The sequence below is a fragment of the Vulpes lagopus genome, chromosome 15 (genome assembly GCF_018345385.1).
Source record: "Vulpes lagopus strain Blue_001 chromosome 15, ASM1834538v1, whole genome shotgun sequence".
In the NCBI taxonomy this organism is placed as follows: Eukaryota; Metazoa; Chordata; class Mammalia; order Carnivora; family Canidae; genus Vulpes; species Vulpes lagopus.
Window position 1 is genome coordinate 34,203,471 of NC_054838.1, and position 18,141 is coordinate 34,221,611.

General features: G+C 37.2%; 1 protein-coding gene across 21 annotated transcripts in view; it reads right to left on the reverse strand.

Moving 5' to 3' along the window:
• Positions 1–18,141, reverse strand: part of DLG2 (discs large MAGUK scaffold protein 2) — a 1,981,735-nt gene that overhangs the window by 292,145 nt on the left and 1,671,449 nt on the right. For all 21 annotated transcript variants that reach the window (XM_041730223.1, XM_041730222.1, XM_041730221.1 and 18 more), the window contains one exon: positions 17,191–17,293. In XM_041730223.1, the coding sequence (XP_041586157.1) occupies positions 17,191–17,293 (103 nt within the window). The remainder of the gene's footprint in view (positions 1–17,190; positions 17,294–18,141) is intronic.

Below are 18,141 nucleotides of genomic sequence, written 5' to 3' on the forward strand. Positions count from 1 at the left end.
CACTCTGAGACTCACTGGGAAAAAAAAAAGACTATTTGTATGCTTAAATTTTGCTTTCACATATCAAACAACCAAAGTAAAAGAGTGTTTTGTCTTTGGCAGCCTGGTCGGCAGTAATGCCAAAATCAATATTGGGACCACATAATCTACTCTTATAGATCGATTACCTTTCCAACATGGAAAATCAATGTTTGGAAGTTCTAGTTAATTAACATGATTCCCAATAGGCATTTCAGTGGGAATAAATTTGCCCTGCCACTACAGCTCAAGAGAAATTGCAAGGCATGAATATTTGTTTAGCTCATTCATTCATCCATTCATTTACAAATATTTACTGATTGCCTACTATGTGCCAGGCACTGTTCTAGGTCTTGGGAACAAAACAGTAAGCGAAACAGGCAAAACTTGATACTCTCATGAAGTGTACATTCTAGTGGAAAATTAACTGAGCTTTTTTTTTAAATCCTAATCACACACACCCCTTATTTCTAATAGCTTTTCTTGCTTTCCGTTAAAACAGCTTAAAACTGTTTTATGGTGAGAAAATTCTTCATTTATCCAAGACCAAACATGAAAAGCAAATAAAGCTAAAGCCTGCTCTGGTTAAAGGGAGACTGAAGCCAGGGCCCAGACTGTTTCCTCTGGTACCCCCCACCCTCTGTTCCTGCCATTCTTTCACTGGACCCCAGAATTCTGCAGAGGACAGTTTATTTGAATTCCCACATAGGTTGCCTAAAGTAATCCCTTAAAAGCCTGTATCCACAGACACCCAAGGACTTTTTAAACTTTCTTTCTTGTTCTGAGTCTACTTCTCCCTCTTTTTTTTCTCTCTCTCTCTCTCTCCACACAATAACCACGTTTATAGACTTTCTGGACTTTCTGATAATTACTGTAATGATGATAGTTACCACTTATTGAAGATGTGCTATCTGTCAAGGACTATGCTTAGCATTTTACATGTACTGATTTATTTAACTCTCAAAATAGTCCTGAAAGATAGGTGTGAGTCTTTATTTTACAGATAAGGAGTGATATTCTGAGAGGTGAAGTAATTTGTTTAAGGTTACATAGCTGTTAATGGCAGAGCTGGAATTTGAGCCATATCTATCTGATATCACAGTAGGAACTCTTAACCACTACTGCTTCCCAAATTTTGTGAAGCTCTTTGATCCTGTCTGTACTTGTACATGGTTTTAAGGATAATGCAAAGATGTGATTAGAGTGGGGCTGATGGTGGTGGGGGTGCATCAGGGGGAGGTGCAATGTTTATCCCACAAGCTTGTTGTTGAGCGTTGTGACACTAGCTGTCATTTGTTGAGGGCCTTATATATTCTAAACACTCTACATCTATTTTCTCCAATTCTCCCCAAAACTTTGGAAGGTACATAGGGTTATCTCTATGATATAGGTGAAGAATTTCAGGTTCAGGGAGGTTATCACTCACTTCAGGCCTCAAAGGGAGTAAGTGGTTGAGCCTTCTGCCTGCCTTTATCCCAGTTTGGGGGCACACCTAGTCTCAGAGCTGAACTGCAGGCCCCAAACTCTCATATCTTGAAAAGAACAACAGAAACAACTATCACAGATTAAAAATGAAGAGAATTCACCCACCTAGCTGGATCTGCTCCTTGGCCCAGGGCCTTCAGCAAGCCAGTAGTGGGAAGTGGGCCAACAGGCAGGCAGGTCAGTTGTGATTGAGCCTAACTACTCTTATCTCTATTTCCCCATCTGACTCATTTTCATCCCCTCTGTACCTCTGTTCCATCCCCCACCCCAGTACATGGCATTTTTCCTTCATTAGATTCTCCACATCCTCTCCATTGCTTCCCTCTTTTCTTTCTAATTGTTTTATCACCATATAAATATGTTTCCTTTTCCTTCCTCCTGTGAGAAGTGATACAGTGCAATGGCTGTTCTGGAGTCATTCTGCCTGGAAATGACTTCTGGTTGTACTCCACTGGTTAGTTGTCTCACCTTAGGAAAACCGTCTATGCTTTCTGAGTCTCCATTTCCTTGTCTGTAAATGAGCAAATGGCAACGCAATCGAACCTCTATCATAAGTTTTTGAGACGTCCAAATGTGTAAACATATGTAAAGGTTTTAGAATGTCATCAGACGTACGGTGAATGCTCCATACTAGTTGTATTATTCTCTCTCTTGCTACCAACTCCCTTTCTCTTTCCATCTTTCTTTCCTTGACATCTCTATTTTGTTCTGCCTTAGCTAAAATAAAAAAAGTGAAGAGAGAGTTCCTATAGAATAGGTACATTTATTGTTTGGCATCACTCATTTATTTTTTCATTTGGTTTACATTTATTGAGTGCCTACTACGAACGAGGTTCTCTGTACTAGGGACTCAGGTATAAAGATGAATAAAACATGCTTTTCCCAGGGCACCTAAGTGGCTCAGTGGTTGAGTGTCTGCCTTTGGTCAAGGCATGATCCCAGAGTCCTGGGATCGAGTCCCCCATTGGGCTTCTACAGGGAGCCTGCTTCTCCCTCTGCCTGTGTCTCTGCCTCTCTCTGTGTCTCTCATGAATAAATAAATAAAATCTTCAACAACAACAACAACAAAAAATCCACATGATTTTCCCTGAGGGGTTTATTTGTCTTGTAACAGTCAGTCATGCTGTCCCATATTTTAACAAAATAGATGAATTCATGTATTTTAATAAGCCGATATGTATGTCTACTGACTTTACCACCAACTTTCTCCCCTAGTCTGTCTACTCTTCTCCACCTAGTCTTCCACTACTCTAAGCCTACCATTACCATTTCACCTGGATGAGCATTTATCACTGGGTCTTTCCCAGTCTTTATGGCACTCCTGGCTTATGCTATATTCAGCAGCCAGAGCTATTTTTTAGAAGAACAACTCTGATCCTGCCAGCCTCTGGCTTAAAGCTTTTCAACACACTTGCTTTCAGGAGAAAAAACCAAATACCTGTCGTCCATAGTCTGCCCATCCTCCCTCTTTCACTTCCTCATGCACGGTGTTTCTCTCACTTTCTTACATTCACAACTGGTTCCTCTGCTCTGCTTTGACAAATTAATGCCTACTCACCCTTCAGATTCAAGAAAATATTTCCTTGGGATGCCTTCTTGACTGTCTGTCTAGGTCTTGACTCTCTGTCCAGAGTTTTTTTTATTTGTTTTGCTTTGGTCTGGCTTAGTATCCACTAAGAATATACTTGAACATGTAGACTCTGGGAGTCTAGATCTAAGTTCTTTGTTTTTCTAGAGCATTCATCTGACCTTGCATTGTTCACTGGTATAATTTTACTGCACTAACTGTAGGTATATCAGGAAACGGGTCATGTCTATTTTGCTCATCATTCAGTCTCCAATGTCTAGGGCACTGTGTCACTCATTGGAAACATTTAATAAATATTAGCTGAATGAAAATTGAATGAAAGAATTTTTACTCTGCCATTGCTTAATTTCCCCACTGTGTCAGCAACTCTTATTAGGGAAGCAAATTACCCTTAGCAGTTGGAACGTGAATGTGAGAAAACAGAGTGAAAGAAGATTATCTTGAACCAAAGTATAATTTGGGCACTTTTGTCTTTTATAGACTTGTTCAATGAATCTACCAGGAAGCCTATTTGGAATAGGAATCTATAAAGCACATTAAAGATGTATACTTTATATTTCCTGAGCTTGGCTTTTCCATTCTAAAGTTGCTAATATTTGTGATTCTGAGAATTGAAGATACCACCACTCTTTTGGATTTCTGAATCTTTTATTTACTGAAATGGATTTTTTCCATATTATTCCTTTTCATCCCCAATATATCACTTTCCAAGGTTAGTAATTACAATTTCGCTTAATTTAATTTATGAAACTGATTAAATTTTGGCTATAAGAAGTCCATAAATGTACAATAAGGGATGCCTGGGTGGCTTCAGCGCCTGCCTTCCACCCAGGGCATGACCCTAGAGTCCCAGGGTCGAGTTCCACCCACATCAGGCTCCCTGCATGGAGCCTGCTTCTCCCTCTGCCAGTGTCTCTGCCTCTCTCTCTCTCTCTCTCTGTCTTTCATGAATAAATAAAGTCTTTTTAAAAATGTACAGTAAGTTGTTAATCTTGAAAACCCCAACCAGCAACAAGTATTTCTACTTGAATTAAACTTAAAACCATTATTAAAGGTTTCAAATTCTCTTAAACACAGAGAGAAATTTCCACCAATAGAGATCTTTCCCCTTCCCAGCAAATGGATGAAAGCAGAATTTCCATGTGTTTAAACTGTGAGAAGTAAAATGAGAACATTCAGAAATTATCTGCTTGCAATAATTGTTCCTTGATGGCACATTCTAATTAGAAGACACAGTAACTCAATTTCATAGAATGTCAGCCAGAAAGAGCCTTAAAAATAATCTCTCTAACCACCTTAATTAACAAACAAGGACATCACTGTTGAGAAAAGTGATGTGGCTCAGGCGTGGTCAAAAAAGCATCAGCTGCAGAATCAGGGAAAGAAGAAAAATGTTTCATTACTCATTATTAAATTTGAGGGTTGGCTTAAATACTAGGATTTTTCAGACAAATGTGGAGGTAAACTACACTCGGCACTGAGAATATGAGTAAAGTTAATAGGTATTTTGGGTCTGTTTTAGCTTCTATTCCCCTTCTGCTTGTGTCTGTGGAATATTCTTTCACATTTGTCTATAATGTCCCAACGTTCCTTATCAGTGGGGGATCTGGGTTCATTTGTTAATACTTGTATAGTAAAGAATAAGATTAGGGCTCTTTATTTCCACATGTTTGATCTGGGTGTGACTAATGCAAGGGATGGATCTAAGAGATCTTTTTGGTCAAAATGTCTCTGGCATAAAGATTTATTTTAGCCTTCTTTCAGTATTAGTGAGTGAGTGCTTTACGTCACTAGATGTCAAGGGTCCTTCGAAATATTATAAAATCATAAGATGAGACACCCAAAGATCAGGATATTTAACTATGGAATGAAAGTTGTTATGAGGCTGGGCAGAGACGGCATAACATGAAGGGAAAGGATCTACATGAACTTTGTAAATATTTTTAGCCCCTCTGACATGAATTTGAGATATTGTATCCCCAGGATAGATAATTCGGTCAAGAGAATTTTTTAAGAGTCAGGAAGTGATATTTCACTTTGGCCCCATTACATTACCCTAGGTCCAAAATGGGGTATAAGCATGGAAAAGAAGCAGCATCATTAATCACTGACGTATCTGGAGAGAACCTCCGATGAATCTGCAGACTCTGTTTGCAGGAATCATCTTTTCTGTCATACGCTATGGTGCTATGTGTTAGTTGGAGGTTGGGGAGTTAAAAAAGCAACTGGGAGAAGGCTAAGAAAAAGATACATTAAGTGAAGGAACATCCTGGGAGATTTCTAGTTGCAGGAGAAGGCAGTACCTGTTGGTGGAGTCTATAGGAATATGAGAGAGATTTGTGGATAAACAAATGGCTAAGCAATACAAATTCTAGAGTCATATAAAGTTTTGTGTAAGTTTCCTTCCTAATAGTTCGGTAAAACTTAGAATATGCCAATCAAATTAATTAAACAAAATTTAATGCAACATATTTGGAGAAACCCAATATGTGGCAATACAGAATATCACTAAGGATGAACTGATGATGGATGGATGGGCAGATGGATGAAGGATGCCACATGAAAAAGCTAGGATAGGGAAGAGGAAAAGCATAATATATTTGAACTGTTTCTTGAACTATCCATATTCTCAGTTTTTTTTGATTAATAGTAATTGCTTACACTTTTATTTTTATTTATTTTTATTTTTTTAATAATAGATTTATTTTTTATTGGTGTTCAATTTTCCAACATACAGAATAACACCCAGTGCTCATCCCACCAAGTGCCCCCCTCAGTGCCTGCCACCCAGTCACTCCCACCCCCCACCCTCCTCCTCTTCCACCACCCCTAGTTCGTTTCCCAGAGTTAGGAGTCTTCCATGTTCTGTTTCCCTTTCTGATATTTCCTACCCATTTCTTCTCCTTTACCCTCTATTCCCTTTCACTATTATTTATATTCCCCTAATGAATGAGACCATATAATGTTTGTCCTTCTCGGATTGACTTATTTCACTCAGCATAATACCCTCCAGTTACAACCACATCGAAGCAAATGGTGGGTATTTGTGCTTACACTTTTAAAGCTCTTTTATATCTATCTTTCAATTGTGATACATGAATAAAAGCAATTAACAAGACTAATGAGCTAGAAATGAAAGTGAAATTATGTATATAAAAAGCCCTGAGTCCTGGAAAGCCACAAACTACCAAAACTGGAGCAGGAAGAAATAGAAAACCTGAACAGGCCAATAACCAGGGAGGAAATTGAAGCAGTCATCAAAAACCTCCCAAGACACAAGAGTCCAGGGCCAGATGGCTTCCCAGGGGAATTCTATCAAACGTTTAAAGAAGAAATCATACCTATTCTACTAAAGCTGTTTGGAAAGATAGAAAGAGATGGAGTACTTCCAAATTCGTTCTATGAGGCCAGCATCACCTTAATTCCGAAACCAGACAAAGACCCCACCAAAAAGGAGAATTACAGACCAATATCCCTGATGAACATGGATGCAAAAATTCTCAACAAGATACTAGCCAATAGGATCCAACAACACATTAAGAAAATTATTCACCATGACCAAGTAGGATTTATCCCTGGGACACAAGGCTGGTTCAACACTCGTAAAACCATCAATGTGATTCATCATATCAGCAAGAGAAAAACCAAGAACCATATGATACTCTCATTAGATGCAGAGAAAGCATTTGACAAAATACAGCATCCATTCCTGATCAAAACCCTTCAGAGTGTTGGGATAGAGGGAACTTTCCTCGACATCTTAAAAGCCATCTACGAAAAGCCCACAGCAAATATCATTCTCAATGGGGAAGCACTGGGAGCCTTTCCCCTAAGATCAGGAACAAGACAGGGATGTCCACTCTCACCACTGCTGTTCAACATAGTTCTGGAAGTCCTCGCCTCAGCAATCAGACAACAAAAAGACATTAAAGGCATTCAAATTGGCAAAGAAGAAGTCAAACTCTCCCTCTTCGCCGATGACAAGATACTCTACATAGAAAACCCAAAAGCCTCCACCCCCAGATTGCTAGAACTCATACAGCAATTTGGTAGCGTGGCAGGATACAAAATCAATGCCCAGAAATCAATGGCATTTCTATACACTAACAATGAGACTGAAGAAAGAGAAATTAAGGAGTCAATCCCATTTACAATTGCACCCAAAAGCATAAGATACCTAGGAATAAACCTAACCAAAGAGGTAAAAGATCTATACCCTAAAAACTATAGAACACTTCTGAAAGAAATTGAGGAAGACACAAAGAGATGGAAAAATATTCCATGCTCATGGATTGGCAGAATTAATATTGTAAAAATGTCAATGTTACCCAGGGCAATTTATACGTTTAATGCAATCCCTATCAAAATACCATGGACTTTCTTCAGAGAGTTAGAACAAATTATTTTAAGATTTGTGTGGAATCAGAAAAGACCCCGAATAGCCAGGGGAATTTTAAAAAAGAAAACCTTAGCTGGGGGCATCACAATGCCAGATTTCAGGTTGTATTACAAAGCTGTGGTCATCAAGACAGTGTGGTACTGGCACAAAAACAGACACATAGATCAATGGAACAGAATAGAGAACCCAGAAGTGGACCCTGAAATGTACGGCCATCTAATATTCGATAAAGGAGGAAAGACTATCCATTGGAAGAAAGACAGTCTCTTCAATAAATGGTGCTGGGAAAATTGGACATCCACATGCAGAAGAATGAAACTGGACCACTCTCTTTCACCATACACAAAGATAAACTCAAAATGGATGAGAGATCTAAATGTGAGACAAGATTCCATCAAAATCCTAGAGGAGAACACAGGCAACACCCTTTTTGAACTTGGCCACAGTAACTTCTTGCAAGATACATCCACGAAGGCAAAAGAAACAAAAGCAAAAATGAACTATTGGGACTTCATCAAGATAAGAAGCTTTTGCACAGCAAAGGATACAGTCAACAAAACTAAAAGACAACCTACAGAATGGGAGAAGATATTTGCAAATGACATATCAGATAAAGGGCTAGTTTCCAAAATCTATAAAGAACTTATTAAACTCAACACCAAAGAAACAAACAATCCAATCATGAAATGGGCAAAAGACATGAAGAGAAATCTCACAGAGGAAGACATGGACATGGCCAACATGCACATGAGAAAATGCTCTGCATCACTTGCCATCAGGGAAATACAAATCAAAACCACAATGAGATACCACCTCACACCGGGAATGGGAATTAACAAGGCAGGAAACAACAAATGTTGGAGAGGATGCGGAGAAAAGGGAACCCTCTTACACTGTTGGTGGGAATGTGAACTGGTGCAGCCACTCTGGAAAACTGTGTGGAGGTTCCTCAGAGAGTTAAAAATAGACCTGCCCTACGACCCAGCAATTGCACTGTTGGGGATTTACCCCAAAGATTCAGATGCAATGAAACGTCGGGACAACCTGCACCCCGATGTTTCTATCAGCAATGGCCACAATAGCCAAACTGTGGAAGGAGCCTCGGTGTCCATCGAAAGATGAATGGATAAAGAAGATGTGGTTTATGTATACAATGGAATATTACTCAGCAATTAGAAACGACAAATACCCACCATTTGCTTCAACGTGGATGGAACTGGAGGGTATTATGCTGAGTGAAATAAGTCAATCGGAGAAGGACAAACAGTGTATGTTCTCATTCATTTGGGGAATATGAATAATAGTGAAAGGGAATATAAAGGAAGGGAAAAGAAATGTTGGGAAATATCAGGAAGGGAGACAGAACATAAAGACTCCTAACTCGGGGAAACGAACTAGGGGTGGTGGAAGGGGAGGAGGGCGGGTGTTGGAGGGGAATGGGTGACGGGCACTGAGGTGGACACTTGACGGGATGAGCACTGGGTGTTTTTCTGTATGTTGGTAAATTAAACACCAATAAAAGTTAAATAAAAAAAAAATAAAAAATAAACCGCAAAAAAAAAAAAAAAAAAAAAAAAAAAGCCCTGAGGTTCCATAAGAATTTTTCAAGCCTCTTTTGATCATAATAATCTAATTGGATTAGATTTCTTGGGCTATTTAAACCATCAGCCATCATGAGCTACTACAGTAAATTCAAAGAATTAAGAAACTTACTAGGTGTTTAGCTGTCTAGCTAGCCTCAGCTTTAATAGCGCATAAGTTTTAAGATATTGAACTGCTTTCAGTTCTATATTTTAACTGATATGTAGAATGTAGAACTACAGATGTAGATGTTGTAGTCCCACCCATATCAGGCTCCCTGCATGGAGCCTGCTTCTCCCTCTGCCAGTGTCTCTGCCTCTCTCTCTCTGAATAAATAAATAAAATCTTTTTAAAAATGTACAATAAATTGTTAATCTTGAAAGCCCCAACCAGCAACAAGTGTTTCTACTTGAATTAAACTTAAAACCATTATTAAAGGTTTCAAATTCTCTTAAACACAGAGAGCAATTTCCACCAATAGAGATTGGTGTAGATGTTGACTGAGCTTCAGTTCCTCCATCTGTAAAGCTGGATAAGGTGATCTTTAAGAATTCTTCCAACTCTCAATTTCCATTTCTCAATTATTTTAGTTAAATCACACAGAATGCACCAAATGATTCGGATTGTACATTCATTTCTTCTTAAAGAATGCAAAAAACACAATGCAGTATTAGTGACAAAAATCTTCAAATAATGAAATTTATACTTTTCAACTACTTGAGGAGTTATGTCTTTTAGCTAGGATTCAGTAACTGGAGAGTTCTTTTGAAAATATTTTACTCATCCTAACTTTTTCTTTTTAAATGAGAAAATGAAAACCCATAAAGATGAACAGCTAGCATGAGGTCACACAGCTAGAATTAGAGTTGGCACCAGTATACTGGTCTTCTCTTCCTAGTCCAGAGTCTTGCACAGTACTTTCCATTCCAAAGCTCATCCTGAATGTTCCCTGATGATGCTGATGCAATTTCTGACCAAGACCTACAGCTGGACTTTATGAATATTGCGTGGGCATTTAAGATGCAGTTATTTGCATTGAGAAAATATCTTAATATGCCACAGCTGCTCATTCATATGCATAAAGTTATGTAGATGTTGATTTAAAGAAAGAAATATAGCTTGCATTGAAAGTAAGCTTCTTGTATATTGTATGTTTTTTCATTTCTGGGAACCTTTAGGTATAGAAATTGTCTACATTTTTTCAGAGGGTAAATTGTGTATTCATTTTAAGTTTTCATCACATCTTTGACCTTATAGAGAAATAGACATGGTGTCCAACTCTGGCTTAAGCCTGTGACTTAATTCAGAATAGTAACTCTGGAAAAGATCAGAGTTTCACATCATTCTGAGAAGAATGAGTGCTTTTCTTTCTGAATTAGTTTCACAATTTAAAAGGAGTAAAAAAGATTACTGAACCGAACTTCTGCTTTAAAATATAATAAGTTACTTAAAGAAATTTTAAAGTGATGCCTTACTGACTTTCTTTTGGTCTGTAAAGTCATCTATCAGGATGAAGTTCAATCTTACCTCATCTTAACTCAGTGCTTCCTTATTCACTTGCAGGAGAGGCCATAATGAAAGGGAATGAAGCCTAAATAGGTTCATTGTTTCACTAGATGAGAAGTTCTAGCAAGATTTATGAATGTGTTTGATAATCTGTATTTAGAGGGGAGGTATAGGCTAGGGAGAGGTGAATGACACATGAACTTCTTAGATCCCCTGTAGCCTCACCTGTCTTTAGTAAAACCACCGAGGGATGACCAATCGTTAACACATGCCAGAAATCAAACCTAGTGATGCTGCCTTATGTGACATCGCCCTGTACTCTAGGCAGAGGGACTCCAACCCAGAGTGACAAGCCACAGTTTTTGCAGGGTCCTCAAGGATTCTAGTGCAGCACTTCTCAAACTAATGTACACATAAATAACTTATGGATCTTGATAAAATGTAGACTCTGACTTAGGAGGCTGGAGTTCGGGCTTGAGATTGTGCATTTCTATCAGCTCCCAATTGGTATCTATGCTGCTGGTTCAAAAACCATACTTGGTAGACCAAGACTTTCGAATAATTCCTTTCTTCCCCTACCTTCTGGCATGCCTTACTCCCTGATTTCATTGAGATCTCTACTGAAATATGAAGTCATTAACTAGGCCTTCTCTGCTCACCATATATTTTTATTATGTTATCACTTTTACCTTTCTTCCTATTTATTTATATTACCTATCATCATCTAACAAATTTAATATTTATTTGAGAGGGACTTTTGTTTCACTGCTTTATCATCTCCCGAGAACATTGAGTAGGGCATAGTAAGTGTTCAGTAAAAATATCCATTAACTGAATACATGTATAAATGAACAACATGGCCAATCTGCCACAACTCCATAAACCAGACCAAATTTATTTGGTCTCCAGGCAATAATTAACTCTGTCCATCAGGCTTTTCTTTCAAGGAACTCAAGTAGTCTGTTAAGAGATAAAAGATGGATTGTACGGAAGTATTAAATAACTATATTGTACATGAGAAACTAATAATACACTGTATGTTAACTAATGGGAATTTGAATAAAATTTTTTTAAAAGGTGGACAAAATCAGACCCCTCCCACTGTCTATTCAAGTTCCCGCTTGCTGATAGGAACCCCCATTGACCTCTTCTTCTCTACTTGCAGGCCCTTCTGAAGCCTTTGCAATATCCAAAACAATGCTCCAAGTGGTCAGATTACACTTAAGAGGATATTAGTGATTGTTATAGGAATATCTTGGCAATTAAATGTCTCTATTTTGTGCTTTATCAAACAATTTATATTATTCACTTCATTCTCATAGTACTATCTTGTACTTTGTGATTTCAATAGTCAGTGATCTCATAGTAAATATAGGTATTATTACATATTGAGAAGGCAGCAAATGCTATAAAGGTTTGCCCCAGTCTGATTCAGAGAGAAATGCTGTGTTAGACTCTTTTGGACAAATGCATAATTTGGTTATAATCAATGACTTTTTTAAGGTTTATTTATTTGTTTGAGAGAGAGAGACAGAGACAGAGACAGAGAGAGAGAATGAGTGGGAGGGGCGGAGAGAGAAAGAGAGAATCTCCAGCAGACTGAGAATGGAGCCTGATGTGGGGGCCTGATCTTGTGATCCTGAGATCATGACCTCAACTGACTGAGCCAAGAGTGAGACACTCAACTGACTAAGCCACCCAGGCACCCTCAACGACTTATAAAATTCTTCAGTGGTGTTAAAGTTGAATTTTGGAACTTTAAAAAAATGTTAGAAGTTTAATCATCTTTGTGTTATATTACAGAATAATAGCTGTAGATTTTCCTCAATGCAGGGGAAAAGATGTTTATTCACTAGGGTCACTTTTTTTTTTTTTGTAATAAAAAAAGGTACCACCTAAAAACTTCATCAACACTAAATATCTAGTCTGGGGATTCATTTACCATTTTCTGCATCTAATATCAAAACTCCAGGCAATTCATTTAATATTCATTCAGCAAATACTTCTTAAACACTTACTATTAATTATTTGCCAACACACTGAAGATATTATACTGCACTTCTAAAACAAATGGAGATCCATTCAATAACTCTTTAATAAAGTATGGTCAAATTCATATTAAGCAAATTCTCATAGGACATAAAATGAGTGATAAATAAGTTCTTGCCCTCTAGAAGCGTACTTGAGTGGGGAAATGTGCAAAACATGTTAAGGGACACACAAACTATCTGAATACAGGTCTGGAGAGCTCAGAGAAAGAATAAATCAACACTTACTTAACAGATAAAAGATGGCATCATAGTGGAATTGACATCTGTAGGTCCTCAAAATGGGATCCTACTAAGAAAATGGAATTCCAGGGAGAAGAACTCATAAGCAAAGGCCCAGAAACATGACTGTTCAGGACCAAATGTTGAGGAGCAGAAAGCAGTCCTATGTAGCAGTGGGAGGATAAAAAAGGATGATGCTGGTGAGTGATGATGGTGGAGTTAGTGGGAAGGGAGCATGGAGGTTGGCTGGGACCATGTTGTGAAGGGCATGGGGTTTCTGCACAGGTACCTTGGGGTCATATCTTTCAGAACAGTAATTCTGACAGTGATGAGGAAGATGGCTAGAGAGGGATAGGAAAGGGATATATATATATATATATTATATATATATATTTTATATATAATTAGACTTATTTTTATATATAAGACTTATTTTTATATAAGACTTATTAATATATAAGACATATATATGACTTATTTATATATGACTTATTTTTATATATATTTTTATATATTTTATATATATTTTTATATATATAATTATTTTGTATATATAATTATATATATATATAATTAGACTTATTTTTTTTACAAGAATTAACTTCCCATATTGCTTAAGTAGAGTTATTTCTTAAGTATCAGATACATGACCCTCTTAAAAAAAGAAATAGAGAAAATAACTTCATTATTCTCTTCCTATTATCAATACAATACACATTAGTTTCCAAGTAGCTGTGATAGAAAGTAGATTATTCATGGTATAAATGAATGAGAATCATACCACCAAAAGAAACATTGTTTGCATGTTACTCTTCACATTTGGCTTTAATTTTACTACCTGGAACTAGACATTGAATACAATTTGATGATGGATAGAGTAATTTAGACAACTGGGGCCAAGATCATTTTAGGCAGAAGTGAGTATAACAACTTTGGCCTTACTTTGTACAGTGAAACTTGGCAAGGAAGACATTTATTGTTACATTATGTTAATTCTAAATAATTTATAATTATTCCAATAATGTGCTAAGTCTTATGAAAGACACAGTTGGAAACTGTTTTCATATTTTGCAATACACATTTGTTTAGCACTTTTTTCTTTGAGTCAAAAATGAAAATATTCAAGTAGTAAAACTGAATCAGCCCTCCAATTTTCAATTATTTTCAAGTGGAAACTCAAGTGCTAAAGAGTGGTAAATTATATTCACTAGTTCAGCAACTCTTTAAGAAATACCAATAATATGTACACCACTAAAAATTGAATTATTAGTGAACAAAATATAGGTTTTGTGCTTGCACACACAGAGCTCACAATCTTTTTTAGTTTAGCAAGATATTTTTTTCTCCCTGCTTTTCAGAATAGAAATTTCACCCATTTTTAAAAGTCTAGCGCCATTTCCCCATTTCCATGAAGTACTCTTGTACTGTTCTGACTCCTGCCTGCATGGTTTATCCCTCTCTGACAGTCTATAATTTTCAGAGATGGTGCCATTATTTTGCAATTTTGGTCCTATGTCATCAGGAAATGATCTCTATTAAATGTATCTAAGTCCTTTCTTCTCAATTAGATTAAAAAAATTCCTTAAAGACAAAGACTTACAATGTGGTTAAGCACCAAATTTTCTGAATATCTAGTAATATTAAGGAAGGAATCTAGTATATTCCTGATAAAAGCACTCGAATGTAACTTAAAAACTTATTTACTGGAAGCCTGGTTCTTGGTCACACCAAAAGAAATGTCAATAAAATTTGTCTTAGCACAGACACCTCACAATACTGGTGCAAATGAAGGGCCTCTGATAAGAATTTCCTAATGACTCTTACTTTTCACTTGTTGTTTTCAAGATAAATTGCTCATTATTTCTTAAATATGTGGTATAGTTTAAATGTCCCTAAATGATCTAAACAACAACCCAATCAGTTTTCCATTTCAAACAATAGTTAAATTAAGGCTCAGTTATACATTAAATTTACAAAGGGAGAAAGATGATTGCTTGATGTTACATTACCACATTTCCAACTGATTTAACGCTGTGACAAATTAGAATAGACTATTAAAATAGGAAGTTCTATGAATCCTATCTGTACTTTGGCATTTTGAAATAAGCTGCTTGTTTTCATTTACAGATTTCTTTAGAAGCACTTTGAAAATCTATTTACATGATTTTTAGGACGTGTTTTGAACAGGCATCTTCACAAAGTACAGCAGAGTATCCAAACTAAGTATACTGTTAAAAGGAAACAAAAGCTGTAGGAAGCTTAAGATGAAGATTTATGTGATACGACTATGACATACTTGTTCTCTCATATAACCCTTATGAGTTTAAAATCACTCTGTTCAAGGTCATTTGAATGGCTATCTTTACTACCAAGGGCTTCTAATTGGTGTAATTGGTGTTTGAGATGAATTTTTTCAAAAATAGGAAAACAGCATGGGATATTTATGCCATGTGCCAGATTATGGTGAAAGGTATGCACTTTGAGACTGAATGAAAACAGCTACAAAGAATATGGAAAAATCCCATGGAAAAGTTCTTATTCTATATGAAGTAGAATTTGCTCATCAAATTATGCTAACCCAGATGTTTTTATTTTCTGTTTTACAGTGGATACTTTGGGGGCCAATTTATTCCTATTAGAAGACATGTCTACTAATTTTTAAGAATAGAAAGACTCAAAACTGTCTGGGAAGAACATTTTCCCCCGGTGCTGTCATCATTCATCTTTGACAACACAAATCCCTTCTTTCCCAGATCTCTGGCCATACTGGGTGAGGCCAATAGGAGAAAGTATTTAATACATTTTTTAATAACTCAATTGCAAATTCTAATTCTAAAGGCATGCAAAATAAATATAACATTCCAAAGACATATGGCAGAGTGTTTTATTTTCACGTGAAATATGTGGTTGGCCACCATTACGGTAAAATCTAAGATGCCACAGGCAAGACACAAACCTCAGCCTTCTAAAGAACAACAGACCAACTGACATTAAGAAAGAATCACTTTACAAGGTCAAAGAAACTCTTCATACCCCTATGCAAAAAGGCTCTCCCTTAATGGCATCTTGTACTTTCATGTTTATCTGTTTAATAGTCCTGTCTGCTAGCCATGTGGACCAAGGGTAATTAACTACATTTCTTAAAGACAGAAACCACATTCCTCTGCTTTATGTAAAAAGTCTAGCCCACTGTAGCGTGCTTAACTGAATTTCATTAGCAAAAGGGAGTAATCTACATACAAATTTGCAGAAAAATCAACTACATAACAGGTAATGTCCAGGCTGTCTCATTGAACCTTATTCTGATCATAGAAATAGATGTTGAAACACACCAAAGAGTAGGGTATGACTAATGCAATTTAGGATATCTTATCAAGTCTCAGTTGGTTAATTCAATTTATGACATCTCACCAAGTTTCAGAGTTTACAGGAGTATATTACAAATACTATAGCAGAAAGAATGAGAAAAAAAAATCCACATCACGGACAACCAAAAATCATGTTAGTGTTAAGAAGAATTAATGCCACAAAGAGAGAATATGGTCCACTGATCATGTCTGTTTCTCTCTCTCCTTCCTGCTTCTGAAGGGATTCAGGACATCCACTCTCCCCCACCAAATGTGCCACTCTGGCATGGGGATTTTGACCTGAAGGCAATCTCAAAACCCTACAGACTCAAGAGAAACTTTGCCCCTCCTATAAATACACAGAAGAATCTCACTCGGGGGTCTTTCCCAGAACAAAGGTTATTAGCAGAGATAAATTTTATCTGAGTGACCCATCTGTATGGCAAGGCAAACATCTCATTACCAAACATCTGTTCTTTTTATGGCTCTGTGAGCGCACTCCTTTCCTCTGAAGCCCCAGACCCCAGCCTGCTTCTTAGTTCAAGATGACATATCTACCTTATTTTGCCTGTCTGTGTGGATTCCCCATACATCTGCCATGAAATCTGATTTTCTCCTATTAATCTGTCTCATGTCAATTTGATGTTTAGTCCACATTAATTCTTTTGATAGTATCCATTGCTGACCAAATATGTATACCAGATTAGAACATAAATAAAAAAGCTGATGCTAGGTTTTATTTTATTTTTTTCAAATTCATTTTTCAAACAAGACTTTCTAACTGATGTTTTCCTTGGAAGATTAAGGGTAATGAAGCCTCATGTTCTTTGAACATGGGGCACCCATTTTTCAGGATAGTTAAATTTTTTTTTTCAGGATAGTTAAAAAAAAAAAAACCCTAATTGGTGGAGATTGGTTAATACAGGTGATCAGAAATGTGGGCACACATTCACAAAGAAATATATGGGAACATTGTAAGCCTGGGTTCTCACTGACCTTCAGGTTGATATTGTGCTATAATGGTCACCGTCTGTCCAGCCCCCTTCAGTGCAGCGGCAGCCTGTTCATGCGATGCTCCACGGAGGTCAATGCCATTCACCTGAAAGAGGAAGCCAGAGAATTTTGGTATTTTGAAAGGCATATTACTCTGATAGAAGAAAAACGTTTCCCCAAACTGAGAAGCTGTCAAAGATTATGTCACCTGCCCCAAAACCCCTCCTGTCCTACCAACGCATTTGAGTGTTACTTAGAAAGTTTCAGGCTCTTGACAACGTTCAGTTAGCAAAGACATGAAATTTCATCTTGTGGCATTTATAGCATGTCTGCCTGGGCTGAAACTGTGTCTATGCATGTCTACAATAATTTTAGTGTGTGCATTTAATATGTCTCTGTGAGTTTCCTAGATTTCTGGGGTGGATATGAGCCTTCAAAATTAGAGGAAAAACAGGATAATAAGGAGAGACACATGTAATGTACATAGACGAGTATGTGCTGACAGATTAATATATTCAGATGAGGTTCTGAGTAGACTATATGAAATGCGGCTGGCTACCCGCCAAATCCCTCTTCTTGGTCATGTGCCTAGTCCTGTCATCCTCAGCTTGGTTAGACAGCCCTGAGCCTTGTTCCAAAATAAACTTGACTGCCCCATTTCTCACGTACAATTCCAGAATGAATTCTGACAAAATGAAATAAAGAATGCCTGGAGTTTATGTTGCTGTTGCTAACTCCCATTTTGGGGCTGATGCCAAAAGAGAAACAGAACATCTAAAAAACAAGCATAAAACTCTGCTGGGAGGGAAAAATCATTCTGAAGTCAAATTTAATGAGAAGTAAAAGCTAAAATCTTTCTCAAATCAATTTAGTCTAAGTCAACATAACATAATTACTGAGTGCTTTCCAATGACAGGGCTCTGTTTCTGCCCCAGGAGAGGGACCATGGGTGGA